At 58.0% G+C, this 19,484-nt stretch overlaps 2 protein-coding genes across 2 annotated transcripts in view; one reads left to right on the top strand and one right to left on the bottom strand.

Moving 5' to 3' along the window:
• The first annotated feature begins 448 nt into the window (after positions 1–448).
• On the top strand, positions 449–3,392 carry HYI (hydroxypyruvate isomerase (putative)). The gene is made up of 8 exons (XM_039238664.1): positions 449–677; positions 754–865; positions 1,933–2,047; positions 2,223–2,301; positions 2,392–2,441; positions 2,555–2,624; positions 2,981–3,115; positions 3,236–3,392. Exons 1-8 carry the CDS (start codon positions 479–481, stop codon positions 3,307–3,309), a joined length of 834 nt encoding a protein of 277 aa, XP_039094595.1. The 5' UTR covers positions 449–478; the 3' UTR covers positions 3,310–3,392.
• SZT2 (SZT2 subunit of KICSTOR complex) overlaps positions 3,386–19,484 on the bottom strand; it is a 52,007-nt gene continuing 35,908 nt past the window's right edge. The window contains exons 43-72 of the mRNA XM_039238663.1: positions 18,178–18,330; positions 17,995–18,097; positions 17,800–17,905; positions 17,602–17,713; positions 16,856–16,974; positions 16,588–16,752; positions 16,234–16,318; positions 15,903–16,067; positions 15,647–15,814; positions 15,138–15,271; positions 14,542–14,708; positions 14,317–14,414; positions 14,099–14,231; positions 13,857–13,987; positions 13,652–13,752; positions 13,402–13,578; positions 12,931–13,198; positions 12,755–12,834; positions 12,543–12,668; positions 12,220–12,419; positions 10,311–10,401; positions 10,070–10,150; positions 9,916–9,990; positions 7,272–7,485; positions 6,718–6,871; positions 6,444–6,566; positions 5,929–6,334; positions 5,683–5,799; positions 4,396–4,464; positions 3,386–4,255 (exon numbers count right to left, since the gene is read on the bottom strand). Coding sequence (XP_039094594.1) covers positions 4,112–4,255; positions 4,396–4,464; positions 5,683–5,799; positions 5,929–6,334; positions 6,444–6,566; positions 6,718–6,871; positions 7,272–7,485; positions 9,916–9,990; positions 10,070–10,150; positions 10,311–10,401; positions 12,220–12,419; positions 12,543–12,668; positions 12,755–12,834; positions 12,931–13,198; positions 13,402–13,578; positions 13,652–13,752; positions 13,857–13,987; positions 14,099–14,231; positions 14,317–14,414; positions 14,542–14,708; positions 15,138–15,271; positions 15,647–15,814; positions 15,903–16,067; positions 16,234–16,318; positions 16,588–16,752; positions 16,856–16,974; positions 17,602–17,713; positions 17,800–17,905; positions 17,995–18,097; positions 18,178–18,330 — 4,265 coding nt within the window. The 3' untranslated portion in view covers positions 3,386–4,111. The remainder of the gene's footprint in view (positions 4,256–4,395; positions 4,465–5,682; positions 5,800–5,928; positions 6,335–6,443; positions 6,567–6,717; positions 6,872–7,271; positions 7,486–9,915; positions 9,991–10,069; positions 10,151–10,310; positions 10,402–12,219; positions 12,420–12,542; positions 12,669–12,754; positions 12,835–12,930; positions 13,199–13,401; positions 13,579–13,651; positions 13,753–13,856; positions 13,988–14,098; positions 14,232–14,316; positions 14,415–14,541; positions 14,709–15,137; positions 15,272–15,646; positions 15,815–15,902; positions 16,068–16,233; positions 16,319–16,587; positions 16,753–16,855; positions 16,975–17,601; positions 17,714–17,799; positions 17,906–17,994; positions 18,098–18,177; positions 18,331–19,484) is intronic.

Here is a 19,484-nt window from a genome sequence, read left to right as displayed (position 1 = left end):
TGGCACGATGACTGGTGATTTAAATTCTCCCGATTTGGTCTTGTAGCTCTCAAACGGCGTAAAGAACAGATACAGTTTTTATAATGAGGGAGAATGCTAAGAACTTGTTCAAGTTCACGGTCCTCGATTTTAACTGGGCTCTCGCCCCTCTCTGAGTGCTCTGAGCCCAGGGGTCCCCAGGCCCCGCCTGTCCCGCGCGGTTGGGGGGACTGTCCCACCCACAGCCGGGCCCAGCTCCTCTCGCTTGGCCCCCTCTTCTCTCCGCGCCTTCCCCCTTCTCCAGTCTCGAAAACCGTCGCTTTCTGGACCATCCGCGGTCTTTACCCAGACGAGGCAGGCGCGGAGGGCTCGCGGCTCGGCTCGCGGCGCCAGAGCGCCTCCGCTCGGCCGGCCTCCGCACACGCGCCCGCCCGGGCCCTCCCGCTTCCGCCTTCCGGCCGGCCGCGGACTCTGCCCCCGCGCGCGTCCCCGGCCCGCTATGGCTCCGCTCCGCTTCTCGGCCAACGTGTCGTGGCTGTTCCCCGAGCTCCCGGGCCTCCCCGCGCGGCTCCGGGCGGCGGGCAGCTCGGGCTTCGAGGCAGCCGAGGTCGCCTGGCCGTACTCGGAGGCGCCCGAGGCGCTGGCGCGCGCGGCGCGGGAAGCGGGCCTGCGGCTGGTGCTGATCAACACGCCGCCCGGTGCGCCGCGGGGCCGACCCGGGAGGCGGGGAGCGCCGGGGACGCGAGCGGCGGCTGACGCCCGTTCTCTCCGCAGGGGACCGAGAGAGAGGGGAGATGGGGCTGGGGGCCGTTCCCGGGAGGCAGGCGGCCTTCCGAGAGGGGCTGGAGCAGGCAGTGCTGTACGCCAGGGCCCTGGGCTGTCCCAGGTATCCTACCCTCTCTCCTCCTCCCCCTCCTCCCCTTCTTGCCCAGTCTCCTCCAAGACCCCGCCCCACCCTGGGCTCCAGAGCTCAGTGCTCTGAGCCCAGGGGTCCCCGGCCCTGGGAGGGATCTGGGAGAAAAGGACGCCAGGTCGGAGAGGCTCGGGAGTCCGAGTGCACTGGCCCTTCCACTGCTCCAGTCCTGGTCCTTTGTCAATTGCCTTTGGATTTTATCTGCCGTGTGTGGTTCTCCTGTTTGCTACTCTTTCGTCCTGGGATCCTGTGCTGGGGGCTGCCTGACCAGGGAGGTAGCCAGGTAAACATACGGCGAGATCCAGGTGAGGAAGGGTCAGTTCTTGGCTGCTGTGGGAGCAGAGTAGGCACCTGTCTGGGAGAAGAGGAAGCTTCTTACAGGTGGTGATGTTGAGCAGGGTGTTGATAGAAGGAGCACTGGAGGCCGGGATACGGTGGCCAGAGACCAGAGAAAGCTTGGTGTGCTCAGCAGAGTCCCTGAGGCTGGAAATGTGACCTTTTGGAATTGAGTGTGGCCGAGAGAGATCAGGGGGTAACAGGAGGTGGAAGGTGCACTGTGGGGCTGATCAAACAAACGTCCAATCCCGCCCTGGGCAAATGGGCTGAAGTGGAACTGGCAACAGGGGTCATTACTGGTGAGTGCTGGGGGCAGAAAGCAGATGGGAAGAATCTAAGGAGCAGACGCAGGAAGTGGAGACAAGCAGCATGGAATACTTGTGGGAAAGGGTCAAAATAATTTTTATAAAGTGAGGCTGACGCGTGTTTACAGCCTGCGGAGAGGACCAGTGGAAAGGAGACAGGACAGGGAGAGCAGAGTGAGAGGTCTCTGAGGCAGAAAGATGGGGTGACCCTCAGAATGTCAGCCTCAGGCTGACAGTGGAGTGTGAGGTGCAGGGGGTGAGGGCGTCACTGCCAGGTGATAGATCGGCCCCACAGGAGATGGGGGTGGGGTGGCTGGAGGAGATGCCCACAGGGAGCCAAAGGAGGGCCCTGCTTCCAGGATGGACTCCCCAACCCCCGCCAGTGCTGTCTCCCCCCAGGATTCACCTGATGGCTGGCCGAGTACCCCAGGGTGCTGACCGAGGAGCAGTCAAGAGTGAAATGGAGACAGTTTTTCTGGAGAACCTGAGGCACGCGGCTGGGGTCTTGGCTCAGGTGAGACCAAGGACGAATGGACACACACACTTACATGAATGTCCGTGTGTGCAGAGGGGCACACATTGGGGAGAGCAGATGAGGCACAAGGCCGGGGGCTATTCCAGCTCAGAGGGAAGGGGGAAGGGCTTCAGCAGCAACTGACTGACGGGACACAGGTCCACCATGATGCTAGGAGAGCCTCGTGGGACTGCTGGAGCCCATCAATACCCGCGTCACTGACCCTCAGTACTTCCTGGACACGCCCCAGCAGGGTAGGACTGTAGCCCTGCGCCCCCTCCAGTCCCCTGTGATTCTTGTGCTCTCTTTGGGTCTCACGGCCCCCTCCCCGGTTTCTCCCCCAGCGGCAGCCATCTTACGGAAGGTTGGAAGACCCAACCTCCAGTTACAGATGGTGAGTGGAAGAGAGGGAGTGCTTCTCAGAAGGCCCGTGTTCTCCCCGTCTGGGAAGAATGGGGTGGGAGAAGGGGCGCTGCAGGGTCTCTGACTGTAGCGTTCTCTACCCAGGACTTGTTCCACTGGCAGATCATGGATGGCAACCTGACAGGAAATGTGCGGGAGTTCCTGCCCCTTGTTGGTGAGAGGGGTCTCCTTGCCCCCTTTTTCTTTTTTTTTTTTTTTTATATTTTATTTATTTCTGAGAGAGAGAGACACAGCATGAGCAAGGGATGGTCAGAGAGAGAGGGAGACAGGCTCCAGGCTCTGAGGTGACTGTTAGCACAGAGCCCGACGCGGGGCTCGAACCCACGAACCATGAGATCATGACCTGAGCCAAAGTCGGACGCTTAACCGACTGAGCCACCCAGGCGCCCCATCTCCTTGCCCCTTCTTGTCTGTGTTACTCCCTGTCCTCCCACCCCCTCCGCCCCCCGCATCTGTCCCTCCGGCCTCAGCTGGAGCCTGGGCCCCACATCTGGCCACATCTGTCTCCAGGACACGTGCAGGTGGCCCAGGTCCCTGGCCGGGGGGAGCCCGACAGCCCCGGAGAGCTGAACTTCCCCTATCTCTTCCAGCTGCTGGAGGATGAAGGCTACAAGGGCTTTGTGGGCTGCGAGTACCAGCCTCAAGGTGAGGGGGGCTGGGGCTCCGGGCCTGGCCCTGGGGAACGGAACTCTGAAGGGACAGGTGTCAGACATGGCTGTTTCCCTCCTCATGGGGCGAGATGCCATGGCCTCCCTCTCTCCTCAGGAGACACAGTAGAGGGCTTGAAGTGGCTTCGTTCCTACTGGGATAGGCGGGGCCGCCCCCGGGTTGGCCAGTGAGGTCCTGCCCTGCACCCACGTGCCTCTGTGGGACAGTGTGCCGAGCATCCCGATCTGAATTAAAGACCACTGGCTGAACACTTTCCTATGTGTGTTATTGGGCGGGTGGAGGACACACAGTGTCTAACCCTCTGTCTCCCTGGGTTGCCTCCCTCCTACTGAGAAGGAACGTACAGCTCACACTCAAGTCCTCCAGTCCGTCGTGCCAGTGTTGCTTGGAGACGGGGGGTTGTGGGCCCACCTCTTCATTAACACGCCAGAAACCACGGGTCCTAGAGCGAAGGGTGTGCCTGTGGTCACAGGGGCTTCAGAAGCAGAGCTTGGATGGGAACCAAGGTGTCATTATCTCAATAACGACGTCCAGCAATGATGTTCAAGTGGGAAATGAAGACCAGAGGGCTCAAAATGTGAGCAGGGAGGCTGACAGCAGTCAAAGACTTGGGAGGCAGCATTCAGGCAGAGGAGGTCTCGGGTGGGTACCTGCTACCTGCTATGAATTCCTGGGACTCCACCAGGTGAGCAGGAAGGTGGAGCCCCTTTCTGGAAGAGTCCAGGGGCCTGAGAGGAAATGGGCACCTTGGGAAACTGACCTGACCCTCTGGAGCCCTGGGCCGGTCAGCGGCGGCGGGCACTCAGGGGGCGGCTCCTAATGTGAGGCTGGGGCTCAGACCCCTAAGATCTAGTCACAAAGCCTTCGGGGCCCATCAGTGTCCGGGCTCAGAAGGGCTGGTCAGTCCTGCTTCAGGCAGGCAGTCTCACAGATCCAGGATTCGGGGAACGGTGGCATTCACTGGTGCGGGCCTCATAGGAGTCGCGTCCAGAGGGTGAAGCAAGCTGTGTTGATGACAGACTCCAGGTGGTGGTAGGTGGAGACCAGCTGGGCAGGGGGGCTCTCACTGTCCTGGGGCTGTACCGGGAAGGGCTCTCGGAAAACCACTGTCAGGGACTGTGGGAACGTGGTGGGGGTGCCATGGTGAGTGGAGGGCAGGGTGGGTACAGGCAAGCAGGGCTCCCCAACCTCAGCAGGCTCGGGGCGGAGCCTCCCACTGGGCTGATGCAAGGCCCCTCCCTCACCCCCGGGCTCACCGTCTTTCCCAAGTGGGAATCCAGAAACACCAGCACAAAACAGTCCGTGAACTTCTGGTTCAGCACAACCTGCAGTGAAAGACAAAGTGCCACGGGGAGTGGGGTCTGTCTCGCCTGAGGCAGCATCCCCCTTCCTTGAGGGCATTCTGGAAGTGGGACCCGTTTGAGGAAGGCCTGAGTCCATCACCATACCCGAGCCCACCTGCACTCCACAGTCACCCAGGACCTTGTCTCTAAACTGAATCTCAGTCCTCGTCCTCACTGGCTCCTGGTCAGCCTGACTGGGAGGTTTCAGAGGTCGTACACTGAGAGGCCACACACAGAGCCAGCACACAGAAGCATACCACTGAAGGAGAGTTCCCTACCCTTGACATGACCCCTCCCTGCCTCCTGTCCTGGGTCTTCTAGCTCTTTGATCTCCACTGGGACTTATGTCTGTCTGTCCCTATGCTCAGCTCTGCAATCTCTTCCAGGTGATTCCTCCTACTCCCAGGCTTCATTCAGTTCATGTAGATGCTGCCCAGGTCTCTTTCCTGGGCTCCAGCTCCTGGCATCCAATTACCTTCTAGAATATGGTCCTGGGAGGGCTTCATGACCTCAGACTCCACTTGTCATCCTTACCCCAAAGCCGCTCCTGCTTCAGTGCTCCCACCACCAACAGGAGCACCACATCTGCTTACCTGCCCCCGCCCCCCCCCCCCCCCCCCCCCCCCCCCCCCCCCCCCCCCCCCCCCCCCCCCCCCCCCCCCCCCCCCCCCCCCCCCCCCCCCCCCCCCCCCNCCCCCCCCCCCCCCCCCCCCCCCCCCCCCCCCCGCCCAACTGTAGTCAGACCCACTCACGTCCACGTCCCTGGATGCCCCTTCCTACCCTGAAACCACCCTCCTCCACAAGTTCCTCCTAACTACTCTATGGACCAACTTCTACTTCTGAAGCCTTCTGCACATCTACCCAGAACCACTGCTCTCATCAGGACCCCCTCTTCAGTCTCCCGCCCCTAAGACCAGCCACTGATGAAGTTCCAGAGCTTGGCCCTCAGGATCTCTAACCAAAGGTTTGTGTTTTTGTGAGCTTTTGATGACAGCTCTAGGCTGTTCTCATGAGTCCTATGTGGAGGGTCAGAGCTCAAAGGGTTGTATGTGGGTCCACATGGTCCCGTTCCATCTAGGCCTCTCTCCAGAGCAGACCTTGCTCGGCTAGGCTAGGGCTGCTTCAGGGGGACACTTGTCATCTCTCTGATGAGGACTTCTGCTGTGTCTCCCCTTTCAGAGGAGGATCAGGGAGACTTACCAGGTACTGGGTTCCCAAGTCTGGGCTCTGGAAATGGCGACAGCTCTGAGGAAAACGGCTTAGGAGAACCTTGATCAGGCTCTGGTACCAGGAGACCGTCATTGACAGGAAGCAGTCCTAGGGGAAGGTCCATGGGGCTGGATCTGCTGTCCCAGGGCCACCTGAGACTTCTGCACCCTCTACCCTGGCTGCTGGTAGGATTCCTAGTATCCAAACCAGCCCCTTCTAGAGGGCACAGTGGCTTACCAGCTGGGGGTCAATGTCCCCAATGGATTTGGCATGGACTGCTTCTAGCAGCTCCTCCAGCTCGGCCAGGGCCAGGCGCCCCCCTAGCCGTAACCGATCAGGCCCTGGAGGCTCCAGCAAGAAGAGGCGCTTCCAAAGGGTGTCCCGACGGCAGTGCCCTCCAGCCAGCCGGACCAGCTGGGCCAGCCGTGCCCGTGCCACGCCCACCTCTGTAGCCAGTGGGGGAAACAGGGGAGCTGGTCCAGAGGCCAGGCTAAGGCCTGAGGCCTCCCCAGGGCTACCGGCTGAGCTCCCAGGAGTTTCTGGCTCAGGAGGCAGTCTGGGTGGCTTCCGGAAGCGGCGCATGTCAGCAGTGAGTCTGGGGAAGAGCTCTCGCTGGCTGGTGAGCACCACGAAGAACTGCAGCCTGGGGTGGGGAGGGGGAAGGAGTATGGTGATCACAACAGGAGCTGCCCAGAGCAGGGGCGCGGGGGAGGCTGGACAATGAGCACAGGCAAGGTAGGGGGTCTGCTGACCGCAGAATGTGCCGCTCGGCTTCTCCTTGCTCTTCAAAGGGTGCGGCACAGTGACACACAAGCAGGGACACATCAAAGTCATCCTGGTGACGAAGTCCCTCAGAGTCCAGGTAGGAGCCAGAGCTGTACAGTGAGGGTGGGGGAGAGGCCGGCCTGAGGTTCTCATGAGGCAAACCCCGTCCCTCCTACGCGAGACGACCCCGTCTCCCTACTGCTAGTATGGCCTCGACCTCAGCCCCACCACATCACATGCTGGTGTCCCCTTGCACTTTACCTGTGCCACGCGGATACCAGGGCATATTCGTTATGTTCTGGGCCTCCTGGCCGGGCCATCCGCAATGGCTTCATGTGGTAGGAGCTGGCATGGTCAGCCACGTAGTTGTATAGCTGGTGGGCAGCAATGAGTGGTGTGGAAAGCTCCAGAGTCCCTGAAGGGCAAGTTACAGGAGACGCTGAGCCTGGGACAGACACACTGCATGGGTGAGGCGGGGGGTTAGAAGTCCCTGAGGCTCTGATTGACAAGTGGACTGGCTCTTGTTTTCTGGGGAGCTCCTGTGGAACATCGAGATGGGACAAAAGTGGCTCAGGACAGAGGGCAGGGTACACATGACACAGGATCTAAACTTTGACATGAAGCAGCATGAAGAACTTAAGATAAAGACACAAACCAGAGACATGGGACAGGGTCCAAGTGACCTGAGGCGATTAACAATATGGGACAGGAGGTGCAGAGATTAGGTCCGGCCCCAGGAAGTGGTCCCATTGGCCCTGGCTTGGAGACACCCTGTGGTCTATTTCTGGTTCACCGGGTTGCCCTTGGGCACCAACCTTGGTAAATGTGATTGCGACCAAAGTGGGGCCCATCGGGGTGGTGGGCCAGGAAGTGTCGCAGGAAGGTGGTGAGGTGGTAGCCGTGTCGCAGCACCAGGTGGGCGCCCAGCACATGTTGGTGCACCAGGCGCAGGTGGAAGTCATAGCTGAATGAGTGCACGTGCATCAGGTCCCGCACCTTGTCGCATTCCTCGGTGAACAGCATGGACAGCTGCGGAGGTGGCGACGGGGACTGGGTCAGGAGATGGCAGGCTCCCCAGCGCATTCCTGTTTCTCTCCCTCTTCCGTGGGAAGAGGAAGTTCAAAATTCACCCTGTTGCTGTGGGCCTAGGGGGATTCCCTCTGCTGGAATAACATCGGTGGGGAGCCCTCCTCATTACTGTTCCCTTTTTCATACAGTATCCTGACTCTGTTCCATGAAACTACGATCATTTTGATAGATGGAACTTTTCACTCTATCCCAGATTCCACTAAAGTCCGAGACAGGTTCACTGATGCAGAAAACACTTGTTCAATGCCTTAGGAGGTCCTGTTCCAGGTGCTGGGGATACAGTGGGAAACAAGCAAGCTCTACCTTCAAGGAGCTTGCATTCTAGCAGTGGGTAGGTAAGAATAGATGAGGCTGCAGTACGCTAGAAGGTGGGGTTATGGAAAATCTAGTAAAGCAGCTGCAGTTTTAAACAGCGTGTTCGGGGTAGGCCAGGTGTGTCATGTACTATTAGGAAGTCTTTCCTGGCCCCTCCCATCTCTCCAGCTTTACCTTCCCATCAAATCCCTGCTCTTCCCAGCACATCATACATTCATTCTCTTCATACTTTTGTACCTGCTTGTTCTCTCTGCCTGGAATGCTGCTCTCCCTGCCCCCCAAATCTGGCTAACTCCTACTCATTCGTAAAGCTTCATCTGAGATATCCGGCCAAGGCTAGGCCAGGGTGGGCCTCCTCTGATTGATCTGCAGAATGGATGAATGAACCACGGAGGGAGGGAGGAAGGAAGGAAGGCAGAGACACAGAGCTGGTGCTTCTCTTTGTGGAGATCACCATTGCTGAGAGTGTCAGTGGCTGGATCTGCGGTACCGGAATGGCCGAATCTACACGACCATTCCATCAGAGGCACTGGCACAGGAGTTACAAGGAAAGGAGATAACTGGATGTCAGAGAAGTGATAGCCTAGGGGCCAGGGAAGCTGTGTGATCTTGGCTGAGTCACGGTCTCTCAGCCTCAGTTTCCTCACGTACATGAACATAAAATAACGGTCTTTGTAAAGCAAAAGAGCTTATGATAAACTGAAATAACCAAGGACTATGATTATCATGAGCACTAGCGAGGCAACCAAGGAAGGTCACAGGATGCTCATGGACAAGGGGAAGAGAAGAAAGGAAGGCTCAGGGACACTGGTGTCTGGGACATCACTGATGTCGCTGTTGGGCAAGGCACACGATGATGCGTTACCTTACGGCTCATGTCCCACACACCTAGATTCCAGCCCCCAAACTCCCACCGACTAGCATGTGCCCAGGCAGTTCCTTAACGCCCACGCACATTGCTTTCCTCACACGTACAGCAGTAGGGAAACCCTCCTCTCTGCTGAGCAGTACTCCACACTTAATAAACAACAGCAACAGTAAAACAATTTAGAAATCTAAGTAGGATCAGAGATTACACAAGTAGGGGCAGAGCGAGTCAAGCTGGATGGAAATCAGGGGCAAAGAAGCCACCAGAAGCTCGAGAAGAGTCACGGGGGTAGGTCTTCCCCACCAGTACAGCCCTGCACTGACTGCGCACCTGCTCGTCCACAGCTGCCTTCAGAGCTCTTGGCCCAGGAAGGGTCCTGCAGGTAAAGTCCTTGTGCTTTTCTAGATCACCTTATCTTGTGAAGAGTGGACTAGGTATCCACAGTCAAGTCAAAGGCAACCATCTATGGGCTAGACGGGAGCTTTCCAGATAAGAGGAGTCTAACGAGGCCCAGTCAGATCTTGATCTCAGAAACTAAATGAGAGGCACAAAAAAGGTACAGGCCCTCATGTGACATGCCTGATGACCTGAAGGAGCTGAATTAACTCAAGTACAGACAGCTTTAAGCCCCTGACCTCATTCAATCCTCTGACTCTGAGCACTCCCGAGTGTGCTGCTCTCACGGGTACTGGGCTCTGCCGACAGGGACGTAAATAATAAGTAAGTGCCAGGGGTATGCTGTGTGCCTGGGAACTCTGGTCCTCATTCTGAGTATTAGTGATGACACTGACAAAGTCTGGCTGTCTCCAGCTCTAGATTAGGCCAGGATTGCCCCTGGCAGTGACCTACCCGTGTGTCAGATTACCCACTATGTTCAAATGTGCTTGTTGACCATCTCTGGATATGGCTTAACCACAGTGCCAGGCTCCTGTCAGGGGCAGACCAGCCACTGTGCTGGACTGCCTTCTGCCTCCAGTGCCATGGCTGACCACAGCTCCGGACCATCGACACAGTGACACTGATGGGTGGATGGCCCAGTCATGACACCAGAATGACCACTGAGTTGGCCAGCCCACAGCAACAGATCACCAGTGAACCAGACTGTCTGTGCATTCCTCTTATTGGCCACACCGGGGATGTGTGGAATATGCCCAAGACCCTCTATTCTCTCTGTCCCTACCACATACCTGAGAGTTGACAGCTTGCCCCATGGGGATTCGGGAACATTCTAGGGCGAACTGTTTGACACAGAAGTAACAGCCCTGGAGAGAGGGTGAAGATGAGATCAGGAGGGCGAGACAGGGTGGATCTGGCTCTCCCCACTCTGCTCCTCCTGCTCACCTGAAAAGCCAGCTCCATGAGGATGATGCCCCCGGGCAGTGCCCTCTGTAGGTGGTAGGTAGTGACTGAAGAGCCAGTGCTCTAAAGAAAGGCGAAATACCGGGCTTCAGGGGCGAGGGTTGGGGATTCACCAGCCTTGAACCAGCAGGGGAGGCCTTTGGGTCAGTGACGCTAGCTCAGCGACACTTAGGCCTGAGGCCTCACGGGTTTCATCGTCAGTGAAGGTACATGATGGCATTACCTTGGGGCTCCCATCAGTCTTGGTTTTAGGGCAGGAGAAGGAGCCACGACCGTCTGTTCCAAGGACAGCCATGGCCCGCAGCCGGCTGGTGCTGCAGAAAGAGAACGAGAAGATGAGGCAGGCCGGTGAGTGAAGCAGTATGGCCAGCAGACCTAGGATCAATCTCACAGGCAAGCAGGAGTGGAAAAGGGGCCAGAGAGGGGACGGAGCTGCCTGGGGTCCCGTGTCGGGTAAGTGGCTGGGACTGGGGTCCAGGTCTAGAGCGTGGAGCAGGGCTCTCTCCACAGCAGCTGCTGCGGTAAGGGGGAGCCAGAGGAGTGCTCCATGGCAGGGGGTGGGGGGACCGCAGGCCTCTTTCCACCAATGACAGGAGGAGGGTCAGGTGAGGGTGCGAGAGGCTGCTGGGACTGTGCGGAGACGCTGTGAGGAGACAGAGACATGCATACTGGGGGCAGTGGGAGCGGGGTACGAAGAGGCTGATGCACGTCTAAGGCTTCAGGAGAAAAATTCACGGACATGCTGGAGGCCCTAGTTAGGCATTTTCGCTGAGAGGGAAAGGGTTGTTTTGTTTTGCCTGAGGAACGGCAGTTTCAGTATCCCGTAGGCCTGCTCAACTCAGAGGCAAGGGGAACAGAGACGCAGGGAAGGTACTGTGAACAAGGGAGACAGGAGGGACCAGTGGCGCGCACTCGTCACCTTAGGAGCCATAAACTGCCAGAGCTCTTGCTGGCAGACTGGGGTGGGGGGTGTCAAAGCCTCTGGGGAAAAGAAGCATCTCATTTAATCCTCAAGGAAATTGGGACAAGAAAGAAAGGCCTGACAATAAATTTTGCTCTAGAAGCATATTTTTCAACCTGGTGTCTTTTGTTTTAAAAAGGAATCCAGAGTTTAGAAAGAGCTTCACTGACTGGAAAGTATGGACACTGAAGTCTCTCAGAGATGCTCCTTTAGGGGGACCTGTCTGGACAGCAAGCAGAGCTCCTCCGCAGTCCCTGCCGCCCAGAAACGAGACGGGCACGGTCCGAGATGCAGGCCTGTCCTCTTCTCCTAATGCCTGGAAGCGGGAGGGAGGCCTGGGAGCTGGAACACTGGGTTCAGAAACGCTAAGGAGTTGGAATTGGCTTTCTGGGTCAAGGGGTGTCTTGAGGAAGGAAGTACAACTTACCAGCTTAAAAACAAAGAGAAGGGAGAAAAAACCTGGATAAACTCACAAATGCGGAGACACAAAAGTAACCGTGCAATGTGAAGAGATATGTTGCCATAGTCGCTGGAAAGGGGCTGGGAACACGCACTCTGGAAGCTCAGATGTTGAAAGGAACATAAAGCAGGGGTCACAGAAAACGGGGATTTGAGATTTGACACAAGACAGGGAAGGTGGCTGTGGATGTCTCATGGGCTCCGGGGAGCAGAAAGGAGTTGACAGAGGAGCTGCCTACGTCCCAAGACTCAGACCTGTCACAGCTGCCCACGAGCAGGCCAGACGCAGGAGTCCCTGGTGAGAGAGACCGCTAGCTCGGCGAGGACAGGGCTTCCTGGGCCACGTAGCGCGTGAAACATTAGGAGAGGTCCATGCAGGGATCGGGCCAGGAATCAGTAAGGCCCAGATGCAGAAGCCTGGTAGCTTCCTGTGCGAGGACACACACTGCCACGTAAGCATACAAGATGCACGCAGGCGTGAGCTCTGCGAGGATGGACATGGCTCTGCCCACGAATGAGGCTGCGAGGTTTAGAGGAGGTGTGGGAGGCCAGCACCAAAGCGTCCCCGATCCTCATGCATGCATTCAGTCCGGTGGGATGAACATGCACCAGAACCAAGTTGTTCCAACGGGCTCCGGGTGAAGAGAGCAAGGGTGTGCAGGGCCTGGCCCGCGGCGGAGGGGAGGAGGAGGGAAGGAAGAGACGGGCTCACCTGCGGGCGGGTGAGGGGGGCCGCAGCGGCACCAGCACAAAGCCCATGCTCTGCAGATACTGCACATACTGCTGCAGGAAAGCCAAGCTCAGCTCCTTCAGCCACGGCTCCTCACGGGCACCCGGTGGAGGCACATCTGACGGTTCGCAGCTTGCGGGGGCCTCCCGGCTCCCGGAGCCCGACTCGGGGCGATGGCGCCGCTGTGGGAGTGGAGATTAAGGGAGGCTCTAGCCACTGTCAAACGCGCCACGGCGGGGGAGGAACGGAGGGCATGCAGGTAAACGGAGGTCCTGGGGGAGAAGCCCAGGAGTGCTGAGCCTCACCTGGCCCTCAGGGGGCCCAGAGGTCTCTGGGGGCCCGTGCAGCCAGGCAGCCGGGTCGAAGAGCAGGGCTGTTGCACAGTAATGCACCAGGCGGGACGACTGCTTCAGGGTCTCCAGCTCCGCAGCCTGGGGAGATGGGGCAGTGAGTGCCAGAACGGCGGCCAGGGAAGCCTCACCAGATACTCATGCAGGGCACGGGCGGGGCCACTCACACTGATGGGCATGCTGGCTGGGGCAGAACGCTGCTGCCAGGTCACGAACAGGTTCTCCATTTTCATCTGGCGCTCTAGCTCTGGGGGGTGCAGGCGTCAGTAACAGCCCGCAGGAGCTGTCAGCCCTCTCTCCCCCACACTCCAGAGATGGCCCCTGCCTGGCCCAGTGCCCTCACCTCTGCGCTCAGCCATCTTGATCTCCAGGAACTGTTGTCCATGGTAGGTGACTGGATCGGGGGGTCTCGGCACAGGACCGAGTGAGGAGCTGGGCCGGGCAGCTGTGATATCCCGCAGGGCCTCATCGAAGGGGAATGTGTCCAGGGGAAGGGGGCCCCCACCCCGAGAGGACACACTCAGCCGGCCCTGTTCACGGCTCAGCGGGGGGCTTGCACTCCGGATGAGGGTCTCTGCTTCCATGGTAGGCAGCAAGAATGGGTTTGGCTCCTGAGAGAGATGGAGCATCACCACAGGTTCATGGCTTTTGCCCTCAGACCCTCTCACCTACCCCATGGCCTCCTCTCTCAGACTCACCCTTCCCACTACCTCTGCCCTCAGGCTGTCCCCTCTCCCCTGCTCCCGGACTGGCACTTCCCTGAACTAATCCCTCAGGAACCAGAACTGGAGAAGGGGGCCCGAGCAACGGGCACCTTTTCATCCCGCACTGGGAAGTCCAATTGGCCGTAATGATGGAAGAGGCCGAGCTTCTGGCTGAGGAGGCAGAAGACGAGATGGGCACGTGAGTTCTGCCACTGCACGAGGCGGACCAGCGCTCGGCCCAGTGCCGCTCCCAGGTCTGGAGCCCAGTTGTAGGTGAGCAGCTGCAGCTGGAAGCCTGGAAACAGGGTCAGTGAGATCACTGGACCCCTTCTCGGACCCAGCCCCTGGCCCCACACCTACCTTCTTGTCCACGACCTCCAACAGCAGGATCCTCTGCCGGGGAGCACTTCGCCCAGAGCTCCCGTCACCTCCTGGCTCGAAGCGCTGCATGGCCTTGGCGGCTAGAGGGGAGAGCGGCTCGACTGGCGTCTGGAGGCAGATGCCCTGGAGCCCACCCTGCCCTCGCAGCAACCTGAGCTCACTCACTCTAAGGCCATGCCCTCACCCTGCTGGGTTGGTCTCCTCCACTGCAAGAAGTTCCTGCCCAGAAGTAGCAGATGTCTCTCGGTGGCTGGGCGTGGAGATGGGCCCAGTTGTCCAAGGGAGCAAGGACTGAAGATCTCTGGCTCTGAACCCCTGGAGGGAGGGACAGAAAGCAGAGCATCCATGGCCCTGTTCTCTGGCCATCACCTCCCAGGCCCAGCCCCTACCTGCTCTAGCTCAGCCTCCATGAGACCCCAAACTCACACACGCTGCTCAAAGACACGGACGCTCGTGTCTCCAGCCATGGAGGTAACAAGAGTGGTGAACTCAGAGAGGACAGACGGAAGGAGGAATCGGGACACCATGTGGGTGGAGCTCCTGGACACCGAGGCACAACCTGGAACCAGCACAGAGAAGCCATGATGCAGGATGGGGACCAGGCCATGGGGTTGAGTACACGGGAGGGGGTCCTGGGGTCTCACCAATCTGAACCATAAACTCCATCCAGCGCTGAGTCACATGCGCAAACACAGGCTGCAGGGTCCCCACCTCGCCCTCTTCTAGCTGTGTGATCCGGCGTCTGAAGACACAGCAGGAATGAGACCCTCACATCCATACGTGACACGTGTGTTTACACAAACTCGATACTCACCTGTGACTTCACAGTCTCCCATGACACAACGGGACACCATACCACACACACACACCTTTGTCTCTGGGTTCCAGAATCCTGGCCTGGTGCCCGCTCAGTTCCACCTGGAGTCCGAACACTTTCAGTTTTGTGACGCCTCCGGCCCCGGGTGTCTTCCGGTCGATCCAGGACAATGTCATCCGTTGTTTTGGGGGAACCCAAGTCTCCACATTCTGTTTTACTCTGGAGACAAGGCAGTGAATGAATAAGAGCTGTTGGGAAGGGGGTGGCATGGAGGATGGGGGCGTCGTGGAAGAGTAACAAGTGCCTGGAGGGCTTGGTGCAGGCCCTGGCGTCGCTGCAGGCTCACTAAGCAGCCTTGGGCAGACGACTCAGCTTTCCTGAGCCTCGGCACTCACGTTGAGAAAAGCCCTACTTTATCCTCCCAGGCTGCCGTGAGGGTCCCATAAGAAAAAGGGAAGCGAAGGCACTTGGTAAGCAGAGGCCCTCTACGTCAGAGAGAACCTGGCACATTCTGCAAACCCCTAGGGAACAGGATCATTTTATATGACAGGCGATCTGGGGCAAGGTCTACAGGGAAAGGCAGGGGAACTAGGAAGCAGGGAAAAAGGTAGATGTCAACTTCACCACTTCTTCCCATCCTCCCATTACCAGCATATCCCAGAAGCTACGCCGGCCAGCCTTGCTGGGGGGAGTCACAGGCTCCCCAGGGCCAGGGCCAGGGGGAAAGGTGCTAGCTCGGCCCGCAGGGCTCTTGGTTTCCAACGACCCGCTCCTGAGACTTCCTGTGGACATCAGACATTACAGAAGCCTGTCACTGACTGTCATTCCCTATTTCAGACAACCTAGCCCTAAGAAAGGTATGAGGGTGACTTGCCTCTTCCTCCGTTAGTGAATGACAGTATGTGTAATTGATAGCTATGTGTTTGTGTGAAGGGAGGTCCTGAGCGGGTATCCCTAAGTGGGTGACCAACTGCAACTCTAAGTGGGTATGCATTTTGCTGGCGTGTCACCTTGCTGAAACAGAGAAGATAAAGGACAACTGTGAACCTGAATTCTGGAGGGAGCCTCTGAGATGCCTTCCTGGACCCCCATCTTTGCAATTTCACCAGCCAACACTGTCTCGCTTTGGCCCGGGGCACTCTCTGGACCCCACGCACCTGGAGGTGCGTCCTCTGCACACAGTGAGGCCGGCAGCAGCCGCAGCTCCATGACGCCATCGGCCAGGGCCTGGCGAGCCGCTCCTCGGAGTTTCTCCTCTAGCTGCACGATGCTGATGTTCCCCTTCTCCCACACATCCAGTCGAAGCCGTGGGGCTCCACTGTGAGCTGGAGGAAAGAATGGAGATGACCTGAGGGTGCCTCTTGTTCCCAGAGCATTGACTGAACATCCCTTCCTCTGACCAAGTTGCCCCACCTGAAGAACTGTCTGGCACGATGGGGCAGCGGGTGACCTGGGTCAGCTGCTCAAATTCCTCCTCTTGCAATGGGTCTAGGGGCCCCGGAGAGGAGGGCGGCCATGATGCCAGTGAGATGGGGTTTCCCCCTTCATCCACGAAGGCTAGAGTGATGCAGGCAACCCCTGGGCAGAAATGCACAGGAAGGCTCAGGGCTGAGACCTCCAGACATCCTGTCGTCCCCTCTGGATTGCCCTGAGCTGCAAGGCTGGGAAAGGGCCTGTCAGCCACAAGGCAGGAAAGGCTTTCCCACACTCAGCAGCGGCACTGCGGTGCAGGCCTGCATTGTACCTTTGCCACCGGTGCCCTGTCCGCCAGGCTTGTTATACAAGTAGATGTCCAAGTCGGGGAGGCCGCCCTGTGGTGGGAGCGGGTGCTGGGGAGAGAAGCACAGAGCACTGAGACCAGGCGGATGGACAGAAGCCATCAGGGGGTGGTGTCCACAGTGGGGTATGGCAGACAGGCACACCAGGAGCACAGGAAGACACGGGGAGACAATAAAGGTGCAGGGTTGGGGGGAGGCACGGGTGTAGACAGGCCCACAGGCGAAGGTAAGCACACGGCACCTGCAGAGAAGAGTTACACGGTAAGGGGATGTGCGGGGGTACCCGTGCATGGAAGCATGCAGAGGGGATGAAACCTCACCTGGAAGTGGTTCCGGCTGTTGCTGTCCGTGTACTTGGGAGAGTGCAGGAAGATGAGCAGGTTCTGCCGCAGGTACCAGGCCAGGGCGGGGAGCCAGGGCCTGCAGGAGGCGGGCAGGGCCAGATGCAGCACTTCCGAAGGGAGACTTCCAGGCGGCTGGATGAACTGCAGAGCAGGAAGGGGAGTCAGAGTTGCATGGAGAGGGTACAGCAGACACAGTCCCTGCACCTGAGCCTGGGGGGATGTTGGAGGCTGGGAGGGAGCTGACCTCCACATCAGCCGGTGTCAGCTTGCAGTTCCGAACCAGCATGACTGTGATGACATCCAGCGTGGCCTCGTCCAGGCGCCGACGTAGAACCCGTACTAGCTCGTCTGTAATCTCAGGACCTTGACACAGGCACAGTACGAAGGTAGAGACATTGGCCAAAGATCCAGCAACCCCCAGACCAGCCCTTAAACCACAGCCTTGAACATGTCCCCACACACTGGAGGCAGCCAGCACTAGTTTCTAGCACTGCCAAGTTCTAGTTCATTGTGTAATCATGGACAAGTGAGTCTGACCTCTCAAAGCCTCAGTGTCTTCATCCATAAGATGCGAGTAATAATAACATCTAACTCACATGTGACAGTCTTAACCCAAAACCTGGTCCGCATGAAACTAGCTATAATATTTGCTGGAACACCCAGTTGCCTACTGGATACCCCATGCTCCACATATCCCAAATTGAACCCGTCACCTTCACCCTAGACCTGCCAATAGAGCCACTGTCCACACAGTCACTCAGGCTGGATACCTGGTATCAACTTTAATGACCCCCCTTCCCCCAGCTGCATTTCAGTCAGCTACAGGGCCCACCCTCTAAACATCGCAGGAGTCTGTCTGTCCCACCCAGCTCCTGCCTGAGGGACACCCAGAGCACAGCACGACCCAGAGGGGGAAGGTGCCAAAAGAAGTCTTGGAGAACTATGGAACCTCATCTGGTCACACTCCAGCCCCCGGCTCGCAGTGCGTACCTGCTTGTCCCACGCCATGCACCAGCAGCTGGATGTGCCTGTCCACCTGGCCCACAGGACGTGCGGCTTCTGAACTGCGGCTGGAAGCCAGGTCCAGGGGAGAGCGAGGACCCTGTGGGGAGACTTGGTCAGGGCCTGGCTCCAGGGGGTAGAATGTGAGGGGAGCACAGGGCAGGAGAGGATGAGGGTGATACATGCCGAGGCTTCCTCAGAGCAGATGGGCTCCTGGCTGCGGGACAGGGCTAGGGAGGGGGGCAAGGCATCACCTTCCCATGGCCGCTCGCCGCAGGACGTCTCCAGGAGCCTGGGAGAGAGAGGCTCAGTGTTAGGACATACCTCCTCCGCGTCCACCCTCGGTCCCTACCTTGCCCTGGCCTCCCAGGATGCACATACCGCAGGTAGTACACAGCCTTCGTTGCTCGTTCCTGATACACAAACATATTCTTCCGGTTCACCACAGAGAAGGCATTGAGCACAGAGCGCAGGGCCTGGATTGCTGTGCGAGTGACAGGGGCTCAGGACGCTCCCCTCACCATTCCCCCCCACTCCACCTGCCCTCTCCTGCCCATCACACACCCCGAGAGACCCCCATGCTGGGCCCCATTTTCAGGCGTGAATGGACTCGAATCACGGTTTTCCACACAACATCACAGGAGAAATGGCCGGGGACAAACTGCATGGTGGCTGCTAGGTACCCTCGGGGCGCACAACTCTCGTCAGCAGCGTAATCTGGGGAGAAGGGAGACACTGTCTCAGAAGCGGGGCACAGCCCTCGCTACTTCCCACTTATGAATTGCCTACTTGTCCTCACTCCCCAGGACCCCTTGGCCCTATTAGGCCCGCAGGGGCAAGACGGTCATTTTGGCAACAAGGCAGGACCATGCTCTCAGGAAGCCAGGTGACAGCAGAAAGGCTCTTCTCAGGGAGATGTGGAGAAGGAGCTACAAAGAGGAGTCAGGTAAGGCAGAGCATGAGAAAATCCCAAAGGTGATGCCGAGACACCCTGATCGTATTATGTTAGAACAGACAATCCATCTGTGTACTCACAGGGCGTGGTAACAAGAACCCCATTAGAACCAAGAGGATGTGAGTGCTGATACACACACGCTGCAGAGTCAGGAAACATGCTCTGGACAGCTATCCAGGGAACCCCTAGGGCAGTAGGAGAGAATGCAAGAGCCCAAGGACACGGTCCAATGCCTCGTGGGACCTTTGCCAGGTTCCCAGGTTCGTGAGGAATGTCCCAGGAGAGCAGAGGGGACAATCTGGTTTCTCAGGGAAGTTGCTGCCGGCTGTAAGCAGCACACAGACCACACGGGGCTGCAGAGTTTGAAATGGAATGCTGTTTGCTAAGGGCTTCGGCAAAACCATATGGGGAGATGATCATGAGGAACAGCCGTTTCTGGGCTCCAAGTCTTACATCTGAGGCTGCTAGAAATCATTTTGAAGCAAAATGCTTGGCTGTCCTAGCTCATGCTCGATTTGTAGAAGATGCCATCAGCACCCTAGGAAGTCCACTAATTAGAGGACTTCTACTTTGATATGGAGCACATCTCAGGATGTGCAGAGAGATGCAATGTCCAGGACTGTTAGGGATATCTGCCCACAGAATTGCTGAGAATGTGAAAATGAAGAAGCAGTCTGATTTTACTTTTATTTTTTCTTTATTTTTATTTTTTTAAAAATTTTTTTTAATGTTTTATTTATTTCTAGGAGAGAGAGATAGCGTGAGCAGGGGAGGGTCAGAGAGAGAGGGAGTCACAGACTCTGGAACAGGCTCCAGGCTCTGAGCTGGCAGTCAGCACAGAGCCCGACGCGGGGCTCGAACCAACGAACCGCGAGATCATGACCTGAATGAAAGTCGGACGCTTAACCAACTAAGC

Source organism: Hyaena hyaena, unplaced genomic scaffold, assembly GCF_003009895.1.
Source record: "Hyaena hyaena isolate Hyena2069 unplaced genomic scaffold, ASM300989v1 scaffold_144, whole genome shotgun sequence".
Taxonomy (NCBI): domain Eukaryota; kingdom Metazoa; phylum Chordata; class Mammalia; order Carnivora; family Hyaenidae; genus Hyaena; species Hyaena hyaena.
The sequence above is the reverse complement of the archived record's forward strand: the minus strand, read 5'-3'. Positions and strand labels throughout refer to the sequence as shown.